This window comes from Myotis davidii, unplaced genomic scaffold, assembly GCF_000327345.1.
Source record: "Myotis davidii unplaced genomic scaffold, ASM32734v1 scaffold149, whole genome shotgun sequence".
Classification (NCBI taxonomy): Eukaryota; Metazoa; Chordata; class Mammalia; order Chiroptera; family Vespertilionidae; genus Myotis; species Myotis davidii.
The window spans coordinates 706262-728805 of NW_006352194.1; the positions used below are offsets into that span (position 1 = coordinate 706262).

At 57.5% G+C, this 22544-nt stretch overlaps 1 protein-coding gene across 1 annotated transcript in view; it reads left to right on the top strand.

Annotated features, from left to right (window-relative positions):
• Nucleotides 1-22252, top strand: part of AHDC1 (AT-hook DNA binding motif containing 1) — a 51972-nt gene extending 29720 nt beyond the window's left edge. Inside the window, 5 exon segments of the mRNA XM_015557234.1 lie at nt 5535-5646; nt 5783-5820; nt 6195-7877; nt 7879-10917; nt 21602-22252. Of these exon segments, the coding sequence (XP_015412720.1) occupies nt 6269-7877; nt 7879-10874 (4605 nt within the window). The 5' untranslated portion in view covers nt 5535-5646; nt 5783-5820; nt 6195-6268 and the 3' untranslated portion in view covers nt 10875-10917; nt 21602-22252.
• The last annotated feature ends 292 nt before the right edge of the window (nt 22253-22544 follow it).

Sequence of the window (22544 nt, forward strand, 5' to 3'; positions counted from 1 at the left end):
CAGCCTGCTCAGGTAAGTAACAGTGAACAGGGAAACCAGGTCTGAGCTTCGGCCACCCCCACGAAGTAGGCAGCAGGGGGACTTACTTCCCCGTCCTGGCAGGGATTTCCCCCTGCCAGCTTAGGCCAAAAAGAGGCCCCTGATAGAACCCAAATATATTAACGCAACTCACTCAAACTGCTCGTTACCCAGAAAGGGGAACCGAGGCCCATGGGTACACAGCAAGTTTCCTGAGTCCTGCCTCCTAGTCTGGGGACCCTTCCCTGCTCCATGATGACCTGAGATAACTGGGCAGAGAGGGTTTGTAACAATGAGCGGAACTCAGGGCAAAGGTGGAAACCAGAGTGCCTGATGTGTGCAGCCCACCCCCAGGACTGAAATCTGTGGACGCAAGAGCTGGGCCACCAAGGCGAGGTGCTGAGAGGACCCAGTCGTTCAGGTACGCCAGGCTGCCCAACCAGGATGAGGTGGAGCAGGGGCAGCACCCGCCTCCCTCCTCCTGGCCCACACTAGCCCACCCAGGCTCAAGAGCCACAGAGGCCAGGTGGGGCTGCCCTGCCCTGCCCTGCAGAGGCAACTCCCTGAACTGACACATGAAGCCTCTAGGCTCCAGGAAGCTCCCCAGAGCCCAGCCTGCCTGGGGACTCCACCCAACTTCCAAAAGAGCATTCCTGGGGCCTGAGGTCTGGGGGTGGGGCCTCCTGGGATTGTAAGGGTGGGGAGGTTCAGTTGTGGGAGGATGCAGGGCTGTGTACCCACAGTAAAAGTGGAGGGCACCTTGTGTACAGGCACACAGGTGTGCGTGTAAGCCAGTGTGTGGGGGGCTCTATCCTGACGTGTGCAAGGTTCTGGATACAAGAGTTACTATATAAGTGGGCTGAGCTGGGGGTGTTGGAGGGTTGTGTATATAGCACATTGGAGTGAGGGGTACGCAGGATTCAGAGTGTGTCCTGGGCAGGTGTGGGAATACTGGAGTGTTGTGTGTGCCACACCGGATGGTGTATGTGTACAGTGTCAGTCTACACTGGAGAGGTGTGTAGGCAAAAACCTGAACACCCTGGGGTGATAGGTGGGTTCGCTGGACGGTGTGGTGTGTGTACACACTGGGATCTCTCCGTGTGTCCCTGGGAAAGCATGTGTTCGGGGCTGGGTGTTGTGTGCACATGGCACCATTTGTGCTTTGGAGGTGGGCTGGGCAAGCCTTCAGCTGAGCTGGGCTCAGCAGTGCCCAGCCTTGTGGCCAAATCACTGAAGTCACTTCCTTTCCAGCAGCAACTTTCCAGGAGGAGGAGTTCTTCAGACCTGGGCAGGGAGGGGTGGGGGGCGGAACAAGGAGCTCTCAGGGGAAGGAGGTGGGCGGGGGTGAGAGGCTGTGGGGAGGGCCTGGTGGGGCTGGAGGAGGGGAGTCCTCTGGGAGACGGAGGGAAAGACAAGGACAGAAGTCTGGAAGGGCCAAGGGCAGGAGGGGATGGGGGCGGAGCAGGGCGGGAAGCACAGTCCCTGGGTGACCTCAGAGGGAGGAAGGGAGGGCCTCCAGGCAGGGTGACCCTCGGGTTCAGCCAGAGCTGGCTGTGGTGCCTGCACACCTGGCACCCAGGTCAGGGGGCTGGCAGGGGCGGGTCTAGGGCAGACCTGCTTGCCAGGTGCCCCACTCCATGCAGGAAGGGGGTGGGCGAGGGCCGCACAAAGGAGCTCTGTGTGTCTGGGGGTAGGGTGGGGTGTGCAGTGCTGGGGCGGGGGCTGCTGGCTCCGGGGAGCAGGGCGGGGCTTGCTCCCCTTGGGGGCATCAGTGGCTCTGAGGGGACACCTAGTGGTGAGGGAGGATAGTGCAGCAGGATGGCTGAGGTGCGAGGGGTGGGTGACGAAGCTGGCAGGGGGTAGATTAGAATTCAAAAATTAAAACTGGTGGTTGGGACGAGAACGGTGGCAGGAGGCTGCAGAGGAAGGGCTGACCCTCTGGACAGTGAAGAAGTTCGGTTTAGAGGATCCCAGCAAACCTAAATTAACACTTCAGCTCTTCCACCTCGTGGCTGTTGGTCCTTAAAGGCATAGCTTAACCTCTCTGGGCCTCCATTTAAATGCCAAATAAGTGACAGCTACCAGTATTTTTTCATTATTGTTGTTTTTGTTGTCACTTTGGGTGGGAGTCAGGTTGGAAGATTTTTAGGTGTAATTGGGAGGGAGGGAGGGAGGGAGGGGGCAGACGAGGAGGAGACTGAGAGGGGTGTTGCCTAGTTCCTGGGGGGACAGGTCCTGGGAGATGAAGGCCCAGAGGGGAGATGCTGGAGCTCTCGAAGCAGCTGCAGTAATGGCCCTTTTGATGTCGTGTTTTCCATTTGAGGACATCCCTGGGCCTTCAGTCCAGGCCGGGAGGGAAATGGTGGGGGGGTGGGGGGAGGAGTATGCAGGCAGGAGAGAGGAGGATGTGGGCTGGCGCTTCCCGGCACTGTGCACAGCAGGTTGGGGCCCCCTCCCAGCCGTCTGGTGTCCCCATGGGCAGGCTCAGACACACTGACCCAGAAGCTGTCAGAGGGACAGAAAGATCCTTTTGACTCTGTTCACAGACATGGGATAGGTGGTACCCTTGGGAGGGGTCCAAGCAAACGGCCACCTGGGTGTGGTGGGGAGAAGAGCCAGCTGCTTCCTTCAGATCCCAGGGCCTGCAAGAGAGAGCAGAGGACAGTCAGGAGGTCTGGCAGGAGGACATGCCCAAAGGTCTTCATGGGTGGGTGGAACAGAAGCAACCACTGGAAAGGAGGTTTTTCTCTCTGCCAAGATCGCAGCCGCTAGTCCCAAGTGGGAGGTCTCTAGAGCAGGGAGGCTCAGTAAACACCACCCTCAGCGAGGGCAGGATGGTGGCTTCTGGTAGGCGGCTCTCGGAAGGTATCGGGAGCCATGGTCAACCACAGTGTTGGAAATCAGAATTGGAGACTCCCGAGCCTGCGCCCCTTCCCTCCTGTGTGAGGGTGTCACCCACAGTCCTTTCTGCAAGAGCAGGGTGGGATTCTTGGAGCAGAGAGAGCCTCGTGAGCCTGGCCTGGGAGGGGCTAGGCATGGGCAGAGCAGAACCCTGAGTGATCCAGTAGGCAGGACTAGGTTGAGGACCAGCTAAGGCCTGGGAGCTGCAGGGAGGGAAGGGACAGTGGACAGAGGGATGTTCTGCTGGAATGAGCAACCGAAGGGCCCTCCCCAGGCCTTGAGCAAAGTCTCTTTCCCGCTTCGATCTCAGTTTCCTCATCTGTAAAATGGGAGGGGCTCGAGGTGGCACTAAAACATTGTACCCACTGAGCAGGGAGCTGTTTGAAAATACAGATTCCCAGCCCAGCCGCTGCAGCTCAGTGATTGAGCGCCGACCCATGCCCCAAGAGGCTGCCTGTTCGATTCCCAGTCAGGGCCCAGACCGGGTGCAGGCTCTATCCCCAGCAGGGGTGTGCAGGAGGCAGCTGATCGATGTTTCTTTCTCATTGATGTTTCCTTCTCAGTGATTTTCTATGTCCAACTCCCTCTCCCTTCCTCTCTCTGAACAAATAAAAGCCCTAGCCAGTTTGGAAGGCTTCCTTCGCAGACTGGATTGAAGGCCCAGTGGATAGAGCGTCGGCCTCTGGCCCGAAGAGTCCCGGGTTCGAGTCTGGTCAAGGGCATGTACCTTGGTTGCTGGCTCCTCCCTGGGCGCCAGGCCCTGGTCGGGGCTCGTGCAGAAGGCAACCAATTGATGTGTTTCTCTCACATCGATGTTTCTCTCTATCTTTCCCTCTCTCTTCCACACTCCCTAAAAATCAATGGAAAAATATCCTCTGTTAAGGATTAACCGACCCCCCACCCGACCCCCCAAAAAAATTAAATAAGTAAAAATACAGATTCCCAGATGTCCCTTCAGATCTGTGAGTCAGACTCCCCTGGACTAGGGCCTGGGCATCTGGAATGTTCCGCAGCTCCCCCAGGCCCAGGGTTTGGAAGCCAGTGGGTTCGATGGTTTTAAGGTTCCTCCCAGCCTTAAATTAGATCACAGCTCTAGAAGGAGCATTTTCAGGAGTGGCTGAAGGAGAGTCGCAGGAGCTGGGAGGAGAAGGAGGCTTTGGACTTAGGGCAGAATTAGGAATCCTGCCACTTAGCAGCTATGTTACTTCAGGCAAGTTACACAATCGCTCTGAGCCTGTTGCCTCTGTAAGGAGGGGAAGATAAACCATGAATCCTGGGTTGCTGTAAGGATTCAGTGGGTCGTATGTGTGGAGATGCTTGGTAGATTGCAAATCGATGTCCACCAAGAGGGAGTGGAGGAGTGTCCTTACGTATACCATCCTGTCCCTGAGTCGGGTCTGCAGTCTTCCTGTGGGAGACAGCACAGGGCAGTGTGGCCACCAGTGAGAGTCTGCAGGTGTCTGTGGGGGATGGACCCTGGGGATTAGGTCAGAGCCAAACACTAGGCGCTGTCAGGATTTTTAAGACCCTGGTGGTAGTCAGGGCCCTTTCAGCTCCTTGCTCCCCAAGATCCCATCTCTTGGGGATCAGCCAAGGCCCTGAGTCCTCAGGCTCCCTTGAAAGTCGGACATGCCTGGATCTAAATCCCAGCTCTGCCCAAACCCGCTCAGGGAGTCAGTTGGTAAATATTTATGTAGCATCCATAGCCCAGGCCCTCGGGTTGGGATACAGCGGTAATAAACAAGACAGATGCAGTCCCTGCCCGTAAAGAGCCCACACTCCAGGGGGACACACTGCACAGCCAATTATACAAGTAATTGATTGCAGTCGTGATAAATACTATGAAGGTGAAATAGAGAGGGCTCTGAGAATGTTTAGCTGTGGGGTGGGGGCGTCAGAAAATGGTCCCTTTCCACATCCTTGTCTTCCTTCCCTCATCCTCCTTCTTGGGTCACACTTGGGTCTGGGGAGGATTAAGAGAGAGCCCGTGAGGGCTCTGTGTGCTTCATGCATCCATTCAGTATTTTCTGAAGCGCACTTGTGGGCCGTGTGCTGATCAGGGCGTTGGGAGATACACACAGAAGTGAACAGGACAGAAATCCTTGCCCTCGTGGTGCTTAAAACCTCACAGTGGGTGGTTTCCTCATCTGTAAAAGTGGGGATGATAATCATATTGATCTTAGGTTTGTAGGAAGTTAGATGAGATAATCCACATGAACTGCTTAGGCCAGTGTTTGGCAACAGAGAAAAGTCCCCGAAGTATGAGCTTCTGTTGTTGTTGACTCCCTGGTGTGATTGCTAAACCTCTGACCTCAGGCACTTTTCACTTTCTCTTTGCAGCTTTTATCCCAGTAATAATTAAGTCATTTTGATTATCTGATGTTTTGTCTACCCAGTCCTTGTGCAAAGTAGGCACGCCATAAATAATATGAGTGAATGATGTTACTTCATCTCTGAGCCTCCATTTCTTCATCTGCAAAATGGGGTTATTAATAGCCCCTACCTCACAGGACTGGTATGAAGAATTAAATGAAGTGATGCCTGGACAGCTTTCAGCCCAGGGCCGGGCATGCAGTAGGTGCTCACTAAACCTGAGCTGCGATGGTCCTTTCCAGGCGCTGTCCACGCCCCGAGGCCTGGGCTCAGGCCGAAGTTGTTCCACGGCACCCCCAGCTGACAGCCAGCAACTAGCAGAGCCCCCAAGCACGGGGGCCCTCTCTCTCCCAGGTCAGCCGGGTGTGTGCACTGGAGGGAGCTGCGGGGGGGTATGTGGAGGAGACCGGGCCGGAGGGCAGGTGGGCAGTGATTGGGCTTTGGTCACCAGACCATTCAGATCTCCTGTTGCCTGTCTTGTTGCCCACAGATATTTCCAGTGTGACAGCCCAGGCGGCAGAGCCGAGGGTGAGTGGCTGGGGTTCCCCTGGAACCCTGGGAATGGGGACAAGAAGGAGGGAGGCCTTGCGCTTGATAGGACTTCCTGGCTCTCTTCTTCCGTTGGCTCTGGAGTGGTTGCCCTGCCCTGCTCTTCTTCCCTTTCGGAGGCAGGTATCCTGAGCACACAGCCAGGACCTAGAAGGGGGTGCGCTGTTACTAAGAGGGACTGGGGCTTGCGAGGGCTTCAGGGTGCATGTGGTGGTTTGGGAAAAGCTGGGGGTCAACAAGCAGATCGGCTTGGGGAGGGGACTTAAGAGAGGATGCAGAGGTTCGCTGGGGATATGGGAGCTGATAGGACTGGAGTATTCAGTGAGGGACCCCCTGCCTGTCCTGCCCGGTAGGTCCTGGTCCCGGCTTCTCGCACCCTCATGTCAGCCCCGGCCCCGCCTGGTGGCCCTCGGAGGACAAGGTCAGGATGCGTGTGAAGCCCCAGGGCCTGGTGGTGACTTCCAGTGCCGTGTGCAGCTCTCCTGACTACCTCCGGGAGCCCAAGTACTACCCCAGCGGCCCCCCTACCCCCCGCCCCTTGCTTCCCACCCCACCTCCCGACCCTCGGGCGGCCCGTCCAGTCTCGCAGGCCCACTGCCCCACACCTGCTGGCGACGGCAGCAGCTCCCAACGTCACTGGGACAACGGGCGGGTGAACCTGCGTCCAGTGGTGCAGCTGATTGACATCATGAAGGACCTGACCCGGCTCTCCCAGGACCTGCAACACAGCGGTGTGCACCTGGACTGCGGTGGGCTCCGGCTTAGCCGCCCGCCCGCCCCACCCCCTGGTGACCTTCAGTATAGCTTCTTCTCCTCCCCCAGTCTGGCCAACAGCATCCGCAGCCCCGAGGAGCGGCCTACCCCCCACGCCAAGTCTGAGCGGCCCGGCCACCCCCTCTATGAGCCTGAGCCTGAGCCGAGAGACAGTCCTCAGCCCAGTCAAGGCCATAGTCCCGGAGCCACGGCCGCGGCCACTGGCCTGCCCCCGGAACCTGAGCCAGACGGCCCTGATTACTCAGAACTCGCTGATGCCGACATCCTTAATGAGCTGGCCTCCCTTACTTGCCCCGAGGCCCAGCTGCTGGAGGCCCAGGCCCTTGAGCCGCCATCGCCTGAGCCAGAGCCTCAGCTCCTGGACCCCCAGCCCCGCTTCCTGGACCCACAGGCACTAGAACCGCTTGGGGAGGCGTTGGAGCTGCCGCCCTTGCAACCTCTCGCTGACCCTCTGGGGCTGCCAAGCCTGTCTCTGCAGGCCCTGGACACCCTGCCCGACTCCCTGGAGTCACAGCTGCTTGACCCTCAGGGACTTGACCCCCTGCCCAAATTGCTTGACGTCCCCGGCCGTCGTCTGGAGCCCCAGCAGCCCCTAGGGCCCTGCCCACTGGCCGAGCCCTTGCACCTGGACCTATGCTCACCCCACGGTCCCCCTGGGGCGGAGGGACTCCCCAAGTATGCCTTGCGGCGCACTGATAGGCCAAAGATTCTGTGTCGCCGGCGGAAAGCTGGTCGGGGGCGCAAGGCAGACGCCGGACCTGAGGGCCGCCTGCTGCCCCTGCCTATGCCCACGGGGATGGCGGCCGCCCTGGCGGAGCCTCCACCACCACCGCCTCCACCACCCCCTGCCCTGCCGGGCCCAGGCCCAGAGCTGGAGCTGGACTCTTCCCAGAACCCAATGATTCCTGCCCGCAAAACCAAGTGCCGGGGCGTGCGCCGCATGGTGGTGAAGATGGCCAAGATCCCCGTGTCGCTGGGGCGGCGGAACAAGACCACGTACAAGGTGTCCTCCCTGAGCAGCAGCCTGAGCGTGGAGGGCAAAGAGCTGGGCCTGCGTGTGTCGGCCGAGCCCACCCCGCTGCTGAAGATGAAGAACAACGGCCGGAACGTGGTGGTGGTCTTCCCCCCCGGCGAGATGCCCATCATCCTCAAACGTAAGCGTGGCCGCCCTCCTAAGAACCTGCTGCTGGGTCCCGGCAAGCCCAAGGAGCCAGCCGTGGTGGCGGCGGAGGCCACCACTGTGGCAGCAGCCACCATGGCCATGCCGAGCCGACGCCAACGACAGCAAGGCCGAGTACTCGGACGTGCTGGCCAAGCTGGCCTTCCTGAACCGCCAGAGCCAGTGTGCCGGGCGCTGCTCACCGCCCCGCTGCTGGACACCCAGCGAGCCCGAGTCGGTGCATCAGGCCCCCGACACCCAGAGCATCTCCCACTTCCTGCACCGCGTGCAGGGCTTCCGGCGGCGTGGTGGCAAAGCAGGTGGTTTCGGGGGCCGGGGTGGGAGCCACGCGGCCAAGGCAGCCCGATGCTCCTTCAGTGACTTCTTTGAGGGCATCGGCAAGAAGAAGAAGGTGGTGGCAGTGGCAGCTGCCGGGGTGGGGGGCCCCGGCCTCACCGAGTTGGGCCATCCCCGCAAACGGGGCCGTGGGGAGGTGGATGCCCTCACGGGGAAGCCCAAACGCAAGAGGCGGTCCCGGAAGAATGGGACTCTGTTCCCAGAGCAGGTGCCCAGTGGCCCCGGCTTTGGGGAGGCAGGCGCCGAATGGGCCGGGGACAAGGGTGGTGGCTGGGCCCTTCACCATGGGCACCCAGGTGGGCAAGCTGGCCGGAACTGTGGGTTCCAGGGGACTGAGGCCCGGGCCTTTGCCTCCACTGGGCTGGAGAGCGGGACCTCAGGCCGTGGCAGCTACTACAGCACGGGCACGCCTGCGGGCCAGAACGAGCTCAGCCAGGAGCGCCAGAACCTCTTCACTGGCTATTTTCGCTCCCTGCTCGATTCAGATGACTCCTCCGACCTCTTGGACTTTGCCCTTTCAGCCTCACGCCCTGGCCCTGAGTCCCGGAAGACATCGGGCACCTATGCGGGGCCCCCAACCAGCGCCCTGCCTACCCAGCGGGGCCTGGCCACATTCCCCAGCCGGGGAGCCAAGGCCAGCCCAGTGGCGGTGGGCAGCAGTGGCCCTGGAGCGGACCCCTCCTTTCAGCCTGTCCTGCCTGCTCGCCAGACCTTCCCACCAGGCCGGGCGGGGAGCTACGGGATAACCCCAGCCACTTCAGATTGCCGGGCAGCGGAGACCTTTCCGAAGCTGGCTCCTCCGCCTTCGGCTGTGGCCCGCTCACCCACCACCCACCCGCCTGCCAACACCTACACCCCCCAGTACGGTGGCTATGGGGCTGGACAGAGTGTATTCGCCCCAGCAAAGCCCTTTACGGGCCAAGACTGTGCTAACAGCAAGGACTGCAGCTTTGCCTATGGCAGCGGCAACAGCCTGCCCGCCTCGCCCAGCAGTGCCCACAGCGCTGGCTATGCCCCACCGCCTACTGGTGGGCCCTGCCTGCCACCAGGCAAGGCCTCCTTCTTCAACAGTTCTGAGGGGGCTGCCTTCTCTGGTTCAGCCCCCACACCCCTGCGCTGTGACAGCCGGGCCAGCACGGTCTCGCCTGGCGGCTACATGGTGCCCAAGGGCACCACAGCCTCTGCTGCCTCCTCCTCCTCCTCCTCCTTCCAGCCCTCACCTGAGAACTGTCGGCAGTTTGTGGGGGCTTCTCAGTGGCCTTTCCGGCAGGGCTATGGAGGCCTGGACTGGGCCTCGGAGGCCTTCAGTCAGCTCTACAATCCCGGTTTCGACTGCCATGTCAGCGAGCCCAACGTGATCCTGGACATCTCCAACTACACGCCACAGAAGGTGAAGCAGCAGACAGCCATGTCCGAGACCTTCTCCGAGTCGTCCTCCGACAGCACCCAGTTCAATCAGCCGGTCGGAGGCGGCTTCAGGCGTGCCAACAGCGAGGCCTCGAGCAGCGAGGGCCAGTCCAGCCTGTCCAGCCTGGAGAAACTCATGATGGACTGGAACGAGGCCTCATCGGCCCCCGGCTACAACTGGAACCAGAGCGTCCTCTTCCAGAGCAGCTCTAAGCCCGGCCGCGGACGGCGGAAGAAGGTCGACCTGTTTGAGGCCTCACATCTGGGCTTCCCGTCATCCGCCTCAGCCACTGCCTCAGGCTACCCGTCCAAACGGAGCACAGGGCCCCGGCAGCCCCGGGGCGGACGGGGCGGTGGGGCCTGCTCAGCAAAGAAGGAGCGGGGCGGCGCCGCAGCCAAAGCCAAGTTCATCCCCAAGCCACAGCCCGTCAACCCGCTGTTCCAGGACAGCCCCGACCTCGGCCTGGACTACTACAGTGGGGACAGCAGCATGTCACCACTGCCCTCGCAGTCAAGGGCCTTTGGTGTGGGTGAGCGAGACCCCTGTGACTTCATGGGACCTTACTCCATGAACCCGTCCACGCCATCTGACGGCACCTTTGGCCAAGGCTTCCACTGCGACTCACCCAGCCTGGGTGCCCCCGAGCTGGATGGCAAGCATTTCCCCCCGCTGGCCCACCCGCCCACGGTGTTTGATGCTGGCCTGCAGAAGGCGTACTCACCCACCTGCTCACCAACACTGGGCTTCAAGGAAGAGCTGCGGCCGCCACCCACAAAGCTGGCTGCCTGTGAGCCCCTCAAGCATGGGCTCCCGGGGGCCAGCCTAGGCCATGCGGCTGCAGCCCAGGCCCACCTGAGCTGCCGGGACCTGCCACTGGGCCAGCCCCACTACGACTCCCCCAGCTGCAAGGGCACAGCATATTGGTACCCGCCAGGCTCGGCTGCACGCAGCCCACCCTATGAAGGCAAGGTGGGCACAGGGCTGCTAGCTGACTTCCTGGGCAGGACGGAGGCTGCGTGCCTCAGTGCCCCACACCTGGCTAGCCCACCAGCCACACCCAAGGCCGACAAGGAGCCCCTGGAGATGGGCCGGCCACCTGGTCCACCCCGTGGCCCTGCTGTAGCCGCTGCTGGCTATGGCTGCCCGCTCCTTAGTGACTTGACCCTGTCCCCTGTGCCAAGGGACTCACTGTTGCCCCTGCAGGATACCACCTATAGGTATCCAGGCTTTATGCCACAGGCGCATCCCGGCCTGGGTGGGGGCCCCAAGAGCGGCTTCCTGGGGCCCATGGCGGAACCTCACCCTGAGGACACATTCACCGTCACCTCCCTGTAGTGCCAACTGAAGTGCCGACTGGACCTCGAGGTTTTGTTCCTGGGTGAGTCTGGGGATGTGGGTGCAGTGGGAAGAGGCCTGGGGGTTGGGGGCGGAGATGGGGACGTTAGAGGTTGGCCGAGGAGAAGAGGTATAGTGATGAGCAGGAAGAATTTAAGGACAAGATTGGGGGCCTGAAAACAAGGAGTTGGGATTCAGTAAGGAGTCCAGGGTTAGATTTGGGGAACAGTCTTATGGAAATGGGTTGCTTGGGCGCAGAACCCAGCATGGGACTTGGATGTTATTCAAGTGACAGGAGAACCGTACACTGGACAGTCTCATCTAGTTTGGTTCATCAAGATATTTCCTTCATTCATGCGAGGGCCTTGACAGGCACATTTGAGTCCCAGGAAACAGTCACCACTTGACCTCACGTAAGGGAGGCGTTTGAATTGCTCTGTGAAGGGGAGGCAGGTTGTGTAATTGTCTGCCAGGGCCCATCCAAGTTACCGCCCTGACCTGCTCCTTCGTTTGCCTACGAGCTTCACTTAGTCTCAGGCGCAGTCTGGCGAGGGCCAGGTTAAAGGTGCAGCCAGGATGGTGGGTCATACACTCTCTACGGGCTTTATAGAAGGGCCTGGAGTATCCTTTCCTGGTCACCCATGGTCCCCTCAAAGGCTGTTTTTCGAAGTCTTTGGCCTGAGGTAGGCTCACTGTGGTCGGGCATGTGGGGTGGGGATCCAGAGGGGAGGAGGGGGTGCTGGGGTCCTGCTGAGCCGGTGTCAGTGGGCCATCCCTGGGCAGGATGTCTCCTGCCTGGAAAAAGCCAGGCCCTTTCCTGAAGCCAAATGCTTTTCCAAGAGCTCAGTTAAATGTTGATAGATATTCAGGTGTCTTTATCAGGCACTGTGACCTCCATAGTTAGAGTCACAGTATTATGCTCTCGAGATTTTATGTTTTAGGAAAGGAAAATAAAAGGGGAGAAGGTTGGAGAAATCATTTTCTTGATGAACAGCCTGCTCCAGAAATACAGGCACAACTGGCCCATCAGATCCCACTTTTGAACAACAGACCTGTCGCAGGACTGGCTCAGGTGTGGTGGCGGTGGAGTGGGCTGGGGCCCTGTCTGAGCCCCTCTCTCTTCACCTCTGCTGCCACTGCGGCCTCCTGGGAGCGGCTCTTCCTTGAGAAAGAATAGCAGGGCTCCTGGAAAGCCCCGTCCCTGATCTGGGGAGGCCATTCAAGGCCAGGGTGACTCCGGGTCCTGAAGTCATGTCAGTGGAAACTTATTACACCCTCCCTGCCTGACCTCAGCTCCCTTAGTGCCTGAAGGTGGCAAAGGGCAGCATGTGGGAGGCAGGAGGCCTAGAGAAGGACCATTCCCCAATTGGCCATCAACTTGCTATATGCCCTTGACCAAGCTTTTATCCCCGCCCCACTCCAGCCTCGGTTTCCCCATCTGTTCAAGGAAATTTACTTTGATACTCTCTTAGCCCCTTGCAACTCTGCATGGCATAGACAATGGATCAAACGTATTTGCGGGGGGAGGGCAGCTTATTTTTCCTCCTAATGAAGCCAGGCCGAGATTAAAATGGCCTCCCATCCCCGTGCGTCTTACTGCAAGCAGTAGAGCCACAGATCTGAAGCAGGGCAGGGGGAAGCTGCTTAGGGTTTAAAATGTCAAACTCTTGATCCTTCTCACTGGAGGGGAGATGTCTCATGGATCATCAGAAATGTGAAATAATCCGAAAACCATTCCTCCCAGGCTCTGGGTGGGAAAATAAATAGGTGTGGGGGCTGGGTGTTTGGGCAGGTCACAGCTCAGTGAGATACATAATGGAGCCACCAGTGAGGCCTGAACACAGGAGGAACTGGGACACCATCCAGCCCCACATTCTGGCCCTGCTCCCTGCTCAGAGCTAGGAGTTGACAGCACTGTCCTCAAACCAATGCATTCAGTTATTCCAAAGACATCTGTCCAGCACGCACTACGTGCCAGGCATGGGGACACCACAGTGAATACCATGAGTGAGATCTTGGTCCTGGGGTGGGGGTGGGGGCTTCCAGTTTAGAGGGAAAGACAGTAAACAGGATGGCGCAAAGTACTTGGGAAATAACACCGTAGGAAGGACTGCAAAGAGAAGAAAAGCTAGGAGGCCGTGAGAAATGCTGACCAGATGGGGTGGGAAGAGCATTCTGGGCAGAGGGGACAGCAGTGGGTAAAGCCCTGAGGCAGGAAGGAGCTCGGCTGTGAAGACAGTAGCGCTGAGTGAGGGGGCGAGGCAGGCAAAGCCAGCATCACGCCGGGCATCGGAAGGAGTTGGAACCGTCTTCCAAGACAAATAGGGAGCCACTGAGGTGAGCCCTCAGCTGGGACGTGCCAAGGGTCGCGGTGGAGCAGGGCAGGTGGTGAAGGAGGGCGCCCAGGCAGGCACTGCGGACGGCTCTGACCGAGGCCATGGTAGAGCTGCCTCCCTTTATCTGAGATGGCACCCCAGTTCCCTCTCCTGAGACAGCCTTCCAGGGCCAGGCACTGACGAAAACCACTGTGGGGACGAAGGTTTGGGGATACAGGGCATGGAACGGTGAGGAGGAAGAGTTAGCAGAGGGAGTGTCCCTGTCAACAGGACGTAAGCAGAGAGGACAGTGACAGGCTCGTTCGCCAACAGACAGCACTCGGTGTCGGGCACGGAGAAGCAGTCCTTCAGCTGAGCCACATCTTGAGCCCCTCCATGCCCATGCCAGTGCCAGACATGGGGAGACAAAGCAGCCATGACCTCTGTTCTCAGAGGTCAGCGTCCACCCCAGGAAGCTAAAACAAGTACACAAAGAAAACACCGGGTGGAAAGTGGCAGGTGCCAAGAGGCAGGGAGCAGCAAAGCTTGTGCTCCGGGAAGGTGGGTGTTGAGGTCAGAAGTCATCCCTCTGCCCCTCTGGTGAGAAAAGGGACACATTTTGTGCTGGGCTCTTGGTGCAGCACGACTTCACTGGCCGTTCTCAGCAGCCTGGGAGGCGAGTCCCCACCCTCAGTCAGGGAGTTGAGGAAAAAAGGTGCAGCGATGAGCTTTGCCCAGAGGACCCATCGTTAGTAAGTGGTGGAGCCAGCATTTGAACCCAGTTCTGGCATCACCCCCACCCCACATCCCCCGCCACACTGCTCCCCCTCCGCCCCACACCCCTGACTCCCCACCCACAAAATGACAGATTGGTCGGATGTTCCCTGCAACTGTTCCTGGGCCTGACATTTTAAATGGATGTTGAGGTTCTGCAGAAGAAGCTGCATTTCAGCTCGACCTTGAAGAGTAGGCAAGATTTGGACACTGGAGAATGGGGGAGGGGCATTCCAGGCAGAGGGAACTGTGGGCCAGGGCAGGTCACGTCCCAATGGGAACTAGAAGAGGAGAGCTCAGAGGAGCCAGAGTAGAGAATGTGGGACCAGACTGGTCTGGGAGCTGAGCTAATGGGACAGAATAAAAGGGGTGGGGGTCGCGGGCACCTGGGCCCTTACAGACCTCTTCTCTAGTCCCTTAGGAAAGCAAAGCCAGACAGACTGGCTCCTTGTTGGGCCCTACCATGCCCTGGGAGGAGGGGGGGAGGGGAGGGAGGGCCCTCCAAGGTGTTCAGGAATCTCGAGTCCCCCCTCTCCTCCCTGCTCCCTCTCAGGCCCGGATCTGAGTCCAAGAGAAATGTCACAGGTCCTCCAAGGTTACACCAGCTGGGGCCTGACCAGAGCAGGAAGCAGCTCCCAAGGCCACCGTCCAGCAGGGTCAGCAGGCATGCCCGGACCGGGGCCAGGCCCGGGCTGCTCTGGGCTTTGTCTCTTCGTGTCTTGAAACCTCAAGAGGTCACTTGATCTTGCCTCTGGCTCTGAGCAAGAAGAGGCCCTCACGTCAGGGGTCAGCCAGCCCTGCCCTGCCTCTTCGGGGCTCCTCTTCCCAATCCCCGAGGCTGGCCTCCCTCCGATCCTAGCTCTTGCCTCTCCCGCAGCCATTTTCAGGCCAGGCCTTCTTGTTCTGAGCCCTCATTTCCTGGAAATCTAATCTCTCCATGAACATGCCCTCTCACGCTCCTTCTCTCCCACATCCCTGTGGCCCTGGAAGAAGAACCCAAGGGAGCAAAAAGCCCTGAAACGGGGGGAAGAGGAGAAGGGGGTGGAAGAGCATGCCTGTGGGCACAGACAGGCCTGTGTGCAGAACCTGATTCCATCTCAAACCGGCCAAGTGACCTGGTGAGTCACGTCACCTTGCTGCATCTCTTATGAGCATTAAATGAGATTACCCGTGAAGCACTTAGCCGAGTCCCTGGCACAGTGAGCACGTAATCGGTGGCTGGTAAATGGGGGGATAAAATCCTCCTCACCACCTGCATGCTGGGGCCTCTGATCCAATCTGTGTGAGTCACACACCCCTGACCTTCGCCTGCTTGCTCAGGACTCTGCAGCCAGGCCTCCTCCACCTGCTCAACCAGATTCCCTCCTGGGAAGGACCTGGTATCTAGCTCGTGCAAATGTGGGGGTTTTGGTGGGAGATGAAATGCTGCCTAGGTCTTTGCCTTAGCAACTAAGTTCTCCCTGGGGAGCCAGAGAGACAAGGTAAGTCACAGGCCCCACCCCAAGGGACCGGAAGCCAGCTGGGTATCAGGACCCAGGTCAGCTGGAAGGCCTGCCCACACACGCATCCACACCAGTCCTCTCTCTCCGTGCAGATCCTCTGAAAAAGATTTCCTGTGGCTTTGTAACAGGTCATGGTTTTTCCCCCGGCAGATGTGCCACCTTTGTCACCATAACTTCTGCTGCCGTAGTGCCCTCTGTGTATGCTGGAGGGCAGAAGGAAGTAGGTTAATTTTGTATTCAACGCGCATGAGCCAGCCACCTTTCTGGGCCACGCATTGCAGCTAGTGCTGAAGGTACCGCTGAACAAGACAAGCGGTGTCCTGCCCTCATGGAGTTTGCAGCCTATAAATAGGTGTTTATGAAAAACCTCCGTGTGGGTATCACTCTCCAGGGAAGGGGATGAAAACAGTTCCACCAGGGACGCCAGGGACCACTTGTGAACCATGAGCAGGGTATGGGCATTGCCGGGTTCCTTGAGGCAGAAAATGGGTCTTGAACACATTTGAGACTTCAGAAGCTGCAACGCCGGCTCAGCCGCCTGGGGCAGAGCACCCAGCACCTTCCAGGTCTCCTGCCCCCTGCCCTAGTCCATTCCCCCCATTGCTGCCACCAGAGCGCTTTGTTTGTCAGTGCATGGTGTCTGGAGCCCCCCAAATATTTACTGAGTGATTTGATTAAGACATATTTGCGCCTATGACTTCATTGCTTAACACCCTCAAAAATTGTTTTTTCTTTTTATTGATTTTAGAGGAAGGGGGGGCGGGGAGAGAAACATTCATGTGAGAGAGAAACATGGTCAGTTTCTCCCTCACATGCCGACAGGGGATCAAACCCACCACATTTGGGTGCGTGGAACGGTTCTCCAACCAACTGAGCCACACAGGCCAGAGCGCCTCCTCCCCTCTGCAACCTCCTTCCCTGCAAAATAAAGCCCAGCTTCCTAGTTTGGTATTCCGGGTATTCGAGGCTTCTTTTTTTGACCCGACCCCCGACCTCCTCCTCATTCACGCTCCCTTTCCAGCTTTGGACTGGAATCGGGAGTGGGGGGCGGGGCGCTTTCCCCAGCGTGCCCTGTGCCTTTGCTCTGGCTGTTCTCTGGCCTGGCCTGCCCTTTCCTACCCACCATCCATCTCCCATCTGTCAGTTCCTATCTTTCACTCAGACATCACCTCCTCCAAGAAGCGTTCCAGGATCCTTCCCAGGCCCAATTAATCTCCAAACCTTCATGCATCCATGACAGCCCTTCCTGGGAATGTCCTCCCCACGCCATCAGCTTCTTTCGGCCAGTTACTCATGTCAGTGCACTGTTCCCATCTCCCTCCCCAGTATCTCATCATGCCTGAGACATTTCAGGGTCAGGGTTTGGGTTTTTTGTTGTTTTTTTCCCCCTTGAGTCAAAGAACAGTATGTAGACTAGGGAGAATTGTGAGAGGAAAGGGTAAGTGTTGGGGAATGGGTAGAAGATGAATTCTCTCAGCTTTTGTTCTCAGATATGCTCCTAACAATGGGGCAGGGCTAACTGGGCTTTTGGGGATCTCCAAGTACAACCCTCCTGGTTTACAGAGAGAGACTTTCCCAAAGACACACAGCCACCCAGGCAAGGAGGCACCACATGGCAGAGTCAGGAAGGGCCCTTGGGGATCGCACAGTTCCACTTTCTTGCCCTTTCTGTAGCCTCCATCCACTTCAGCTGCATCCCAACACGTACCCACTGGTATCCCCTGTCTTTACACAGACACCTAGCAGGAGACGGGAGAGGGTGAGGATAAGCCTCCCCCCAGCTCCTGTAAGAAGTATGAGACTCCCGAGAGGTGGGAGAGGGACACAAGGCCACACAGCTCGGTGGGCGGCCAGGGATGTGAACCCGTTTGGCCCTATAGCATCCCTGTATGCCCAGCAGAGGAGGGAGTGGGAGACCCTGAGGAGGGAATGAGGGGGAAAGCTGGAATTGAAGAAGCCCCTCTCTGGTGGACACAGATGTTTTATTTATTTCTGTTTAGTTAATCATCACCTGAGGATATTTCTTCCATTGATTTTTAGAGACACTGGGAAGGAGGAAGGGAAGGAAGGAGGGAGGGAGGTAGAGAAACATCAATGTGAGAGAGACACATTGATTGGTTGCCTCCCATACACACCTCCACTGGGGCCAGGGATCGAACCTGCAATCCAGGTACCTTTGACCAGAAATTGAACCCATGGCCCTTCTGTGCGAGGGATGTTGCTCTAACCATTGAGAGCACTAGCCAGGACTGGACTCTGATTTTTTTAAAAACTTCCCTGGAGTGGAGAGGGGAGCTCCTTCCATTCCCAATGGAAGCCCCACCCTCCTGGAATCTCTCTCAGGTGTGACCTGTGCCCCAAGGGGCATCAGTGTCCTCTCCACATTTGAGGGGCTTGCCGGCCTGACTTTGCCTGGAAGCATCCGAAGGGGTGGATTAGCCTGTGGGCAGCTGCGGTTGCCTCTGGCCACTTGTCTCTGGAGCCCTTTCTCGGCGCTCTCCCCGCTACCTGTCCAATCCCCTTATTTTACAGAGCAACCGAAGGCCAGAGAGGCTAAGGACTTTTCCCAGGTCACACAGCAAGCCGGTTCAGTTCCATGTACTCTCTTGGCCTTCTGCTCCGCCGCCTTGTTTGATGTGAGAAGGTAGGGGTTAGACCTTAGCTAAGCCTGCAGTTAGTGGGTGTGAATATATGTCTGCTGGTTGCTTAAATGAACACGGAATGTGTGCTCCTTTAAAAAAAAATTTTTTTTTAATTTATTTCAGAGAGGAAGGGAGAGGGAGAGAGAGATGGAAACATCAATGATGAGAGAGAATCGTTGACCGGCTGCCTCCTGCATGCCCCACACTGAGGACTGAGCCCACAACCCGGGCATGTGCCCTAACCGGGAATCAAACTGTGACCTCCTGGTTCGGAGGTCGATGCTCAACCACTGAGCCATGCCAGCCGGGCGGAATGTGTGCTCCTTTAGTGGGGAGAGCAGCTCTCTCCAGACAACCTGATTTGTACTTTGAGTCCCTGCCCAGCTATCCCTCAGTGCCCCCCAGTGCTAGCGCCCACTGACAGGCAGAGACCATTTAGTGCCCAGACCCCTCGGACAGGAAAACTGCTAGAGCACAAGGACTCGGTGGCAGGGGACTCTGTAGTCCTTCATCACGAAGGCACTAAAAGGTTAAGCCTCATGAACAATGGCTGGTGCCCTGGGGCGCTAGGCACATGCTGGTGTTGGGGATACAGAGGTCCACACAGGTCTCTGCCCTGGAGGAGCAGGGAAGGGAATGACAAGTGCACTGGTAGCTATGGTAACGGGGTGGTCTGAGGCAGCATCCAGGAGGTGTGCGCGACCTGAGCTGGACCTTGACATGCTGATCAGACTTAGACCCGTCTTCGCTATCTTCGCCGTCGTTCAGTCAGCACACACTCCTGACCCCAGCGTGTACAGGGCTCTGTGCTCCGCAGGGAGGAGAAGAGCCACAGTGCCTCCTGCCAAGGCTGGGCCCCCCAGGGCTTCCCTTGGCACAGTCCTCCTCTCCCTGCGTTGTAATTTCCTGGTTTGGGGTCTGCTTTTCTTCCTTCCCTGCTCTGTGAGCCCCTCAAGGGCAGGGGCTAGCAATCTTGTTCTCTGCTTTGTCTCCAGTGCCCAGCCCTGAGCCTTGGTTCCATTTTGTGGAAAATTGAACCTCGTGAGGTCAGGGTTCTATATAGCCACAGCCTTCTCCATCCTCCCCTGCTCAGGAGCCTCTGGATTCGATTCTCTCCCCATCCCCCACCGTCCCCCAGATTCTGGCCAAGTCATGAAAGCTGGGGAGGGCGGTGGGAGGAGGAAGGTGAGACAGGATGGCTTAGCAGAGGGTGAGAAAGCCTCCCTGCTGCCTGGCCACCGGCACCATGGGAATGGTTCTGGCAGGAGCTGCCTGCTGGGCTGAGATCACCATGGAGACCCGGCTTGGAGAGGGTCACTGGCAGTGGCTAAGGGCTGGAGGGGGTGGGGGTGACAGGGATTTGTGAGGAGGCTCCCAGCCTGCCCTGGGGCCCTTCAGGGGAACAGGAGAGGCTGGGGTTTGGTAGAATTCACTTGCTAAGTGGTTTGGAGCAGCCCATTCTAAGTCCCCCCCTCTTTTGTCTCCCCAACACATTATACCCATCACCCCAACAGGAGGTTCCTGAGCTCAGCAGCTGTTTTTAAACTGCATAGAACTGTCCTGCAGATCGGTGCCTCCAGCCCTTCAGCTGCACCTTTCCCCCACATCTAACAGTCCTGCCTAATGGACACCCTGCTTATCTCCGCAGCTGCTCCTGTTTATCACCCCACCTGTGGCGAACTGGCATCCATCCCACCGCACCCCTTGCCCCGAGAGTTGCTTTTCCACCAATCCCCCGAGTCGCAATATAGCTGTCACCCTACCTGGCATGCCTCTTACCCCTGCGGCTAATGTTCCATCCTCCCCTCCCTGCAGGAGACCTGACAGCTTAACAAAGATGCAGCTCCCACCCTCCCCCTCACATCTCTGTTTGCCACCTGGGCTGAGGCACCCCCCGGTGGGGTGCTGCTCCCACCACCTTCCTAGAACCCACCTGGGTCCTCTGGCCTTGGGGGAGTACTGGCAAGTCCAACCCCAGGACAGAAGTCTTCCCCGGGGCCGACTGCCCAGCAGACAACAGCCGAGGCTGAGCAGAATTTAAATGTGGCCTGTTGGGAAGGGAAGCCAAGAGGAGGACAAGGGAGGAGAGGCTTTCTGTGGCTGCCGGTTCCTGCTGGGTGGGGGATGGTGGGCTGGCTGGCTGAGGAGTCGGAGAAGGTGTTTTTAACACCCTCACCTGCCCCTGAATTCTGGTGGGACGGTCACTCACCAAGTGTGGGAGATGTGAATTTCAGGGCTCTGAGAGGACAGAACTCTGAAAGGGTCAGGCTAATGACTGGGGGTCTTGAGAATGACTGAGCCCATCCCTGCCCCTGAGGGCACCTTCCTGCTCATCCCAGCAAAGCTGGGGTCTTTGTAAGGAGTCAATACTCCGGGGCCCTTCCAGGGAAGGGGGTACTCCAGCCCTCCAGTGTCTGGTGGTTGTAGGGACTGGGGACTGGGGAGTTCCTGAGCTTCAGGAAGGCAGGAGGTGCAGCCAAACACAGATGGTATTGTGTTGGGCAATTTCTTTATTCCTTTATTCAGACAGACTTCCTCCTCACCTCACCTCTCTAAGGAACAGAATGGCATCGGTGGGGGCTGGGAAGAGGGTTCGATTTAGAAGAAATTAAAGCGGCAGTTCACACCTGTGCTGTGCTAAGGCCCCATCTTCTCCATTGTGTCATTTCTCAGAACAGCCTCGGTTGGAGGAATTACTAAACTCATTGTTGCATGAGGAAACCCAGCCTTGGAGAGCCTAGCTGGCCCAGGCCCCAGGAAAAGAATAGCAACTAGTAATTAGTGTCATTTATTATGCATTTATGTACCAGGCTTAATCTGCCTTGAACCACTAACTCCTCCCAACAAACCTATGGAATAGTTCTGTTGTCCCCTTTTTACAGATGACTAAACTGAGGCTCACAGAAGATTCACCAACTTGCCCAAGGTCATAGAGCTATTAATGGTGGTGCCAGCATTTGAACTTAGCTGTGTCTGGTTCTAGAATTCAAATTCTCTCTCTCTCTCTCTCTCTCTTTAATATATTTGTATTCATTTCAGAGAAGGGAGAGGGAGAGAGAGATAGAAACATCAATGATGAGAGAGAATTACTGATTGGGGGCGTGCAGGACACCCCACATTGGGGATGGAGCCTGCAACCCGGGCATGGGAATTGAACCATGACCTCCTGGTTCATAAGTTGACGCTCAACCTCTGAGCCACGCCAGCCATGCTAGAGTTCAAGTTTTGGAACTCCAACCACTCACCCAGCTCATCCTTTACCTCTCAATGGCCTTGGACCACACATGGTTTTACAGATGGAGAAACCGAGCTCAGAGAAAGCCAGGAGCAGCCCAGAGTTTCATGGGGAACAGTTTGGAGAAGGAACAATGGGGTTAGCTTCTCCCAGAATCCTGGTAGGAACTGGGTGGGCTCCCACACGTAGCCTCCCTGTTCTCAGAGCTCAGTGTCTGCCTGCTGCTGACTTCTGTCTGTTCTCTTCTGTTTCTTTGCAGCTTTCAGAAAATCAACGCCAAGACCCCTCCCAGCGTCCACATCGTCCTCTGGCAGGAGCGCTTGCCCCTCTGCCTCCCGCCCCGCCCCACCTGCACCCCCCTGCAGCCCCATCTCCTCCAACCTCCCCCCACCCCGCCCATCTCCTCCACGCAGAAGCCCAAGGTGAGCCCTTTCTGCACAAAACCAGCAATTGTAAAATACTTTTTAAAAATGTACAAAACTTAAAAAACAAAACACAGTTTTAGAAAAAGACAAAAAAAAAGAGAGAGCGAGAGAGCGAGCGCGTGCAAGAGGTTGCAAGCGGGGCCTCGAGGTGTCCGGAGCCCCTGCAAGTATGCACTGAGAAATTTATCTACAGGTCGTTTGACAAAAATGAACAATATCCTATTTATTGTATATACTGTTTTATTATAAATCGTGGATTGTATATTGCATTCTGTAAACCTGCTGTGGTCCCGTGGTGTGCAAATTCGCATGGTGGGGGGGAGGGGAAAGAACCTCTTGCGGGGGCTTTTTTTTTTTCTTTCTTTCTTATTTTTCACTCTTTTGGGTTTTCTCTTCTGTTGTTGTTGTTGTTTTCTGTTGGCAGGACACACCCAAAGATCCAAGTTTGTATTAAAAAGAAATGAAAAAAAAGCAAAAAAAAAAAACAAAAAAACAACACACACACCTTGTGTCTTGTGAAAGGGGCGGGCGGGTGAGTGAGGGTGGGATGGAAGGGGCAGGCCTGGGTTTTGTCACCAGCCACTGGGTCCCCAGAGAAGTTGAAATACTGCCCTGTGGTCCCTCCCTTTTGCCTGAGATCTGAGTCCCCTTCACATCTGGGCCCACTACCCCAATTCCTCCCCAGGCCCTGGGTCTCCCTGCCTCGGGCTCCCCCGTTTGCCCCCTAGCACGTCTGGCCCCCGGTCTGTTCATTCTGTCCCGGGCGCAGGGATTCTG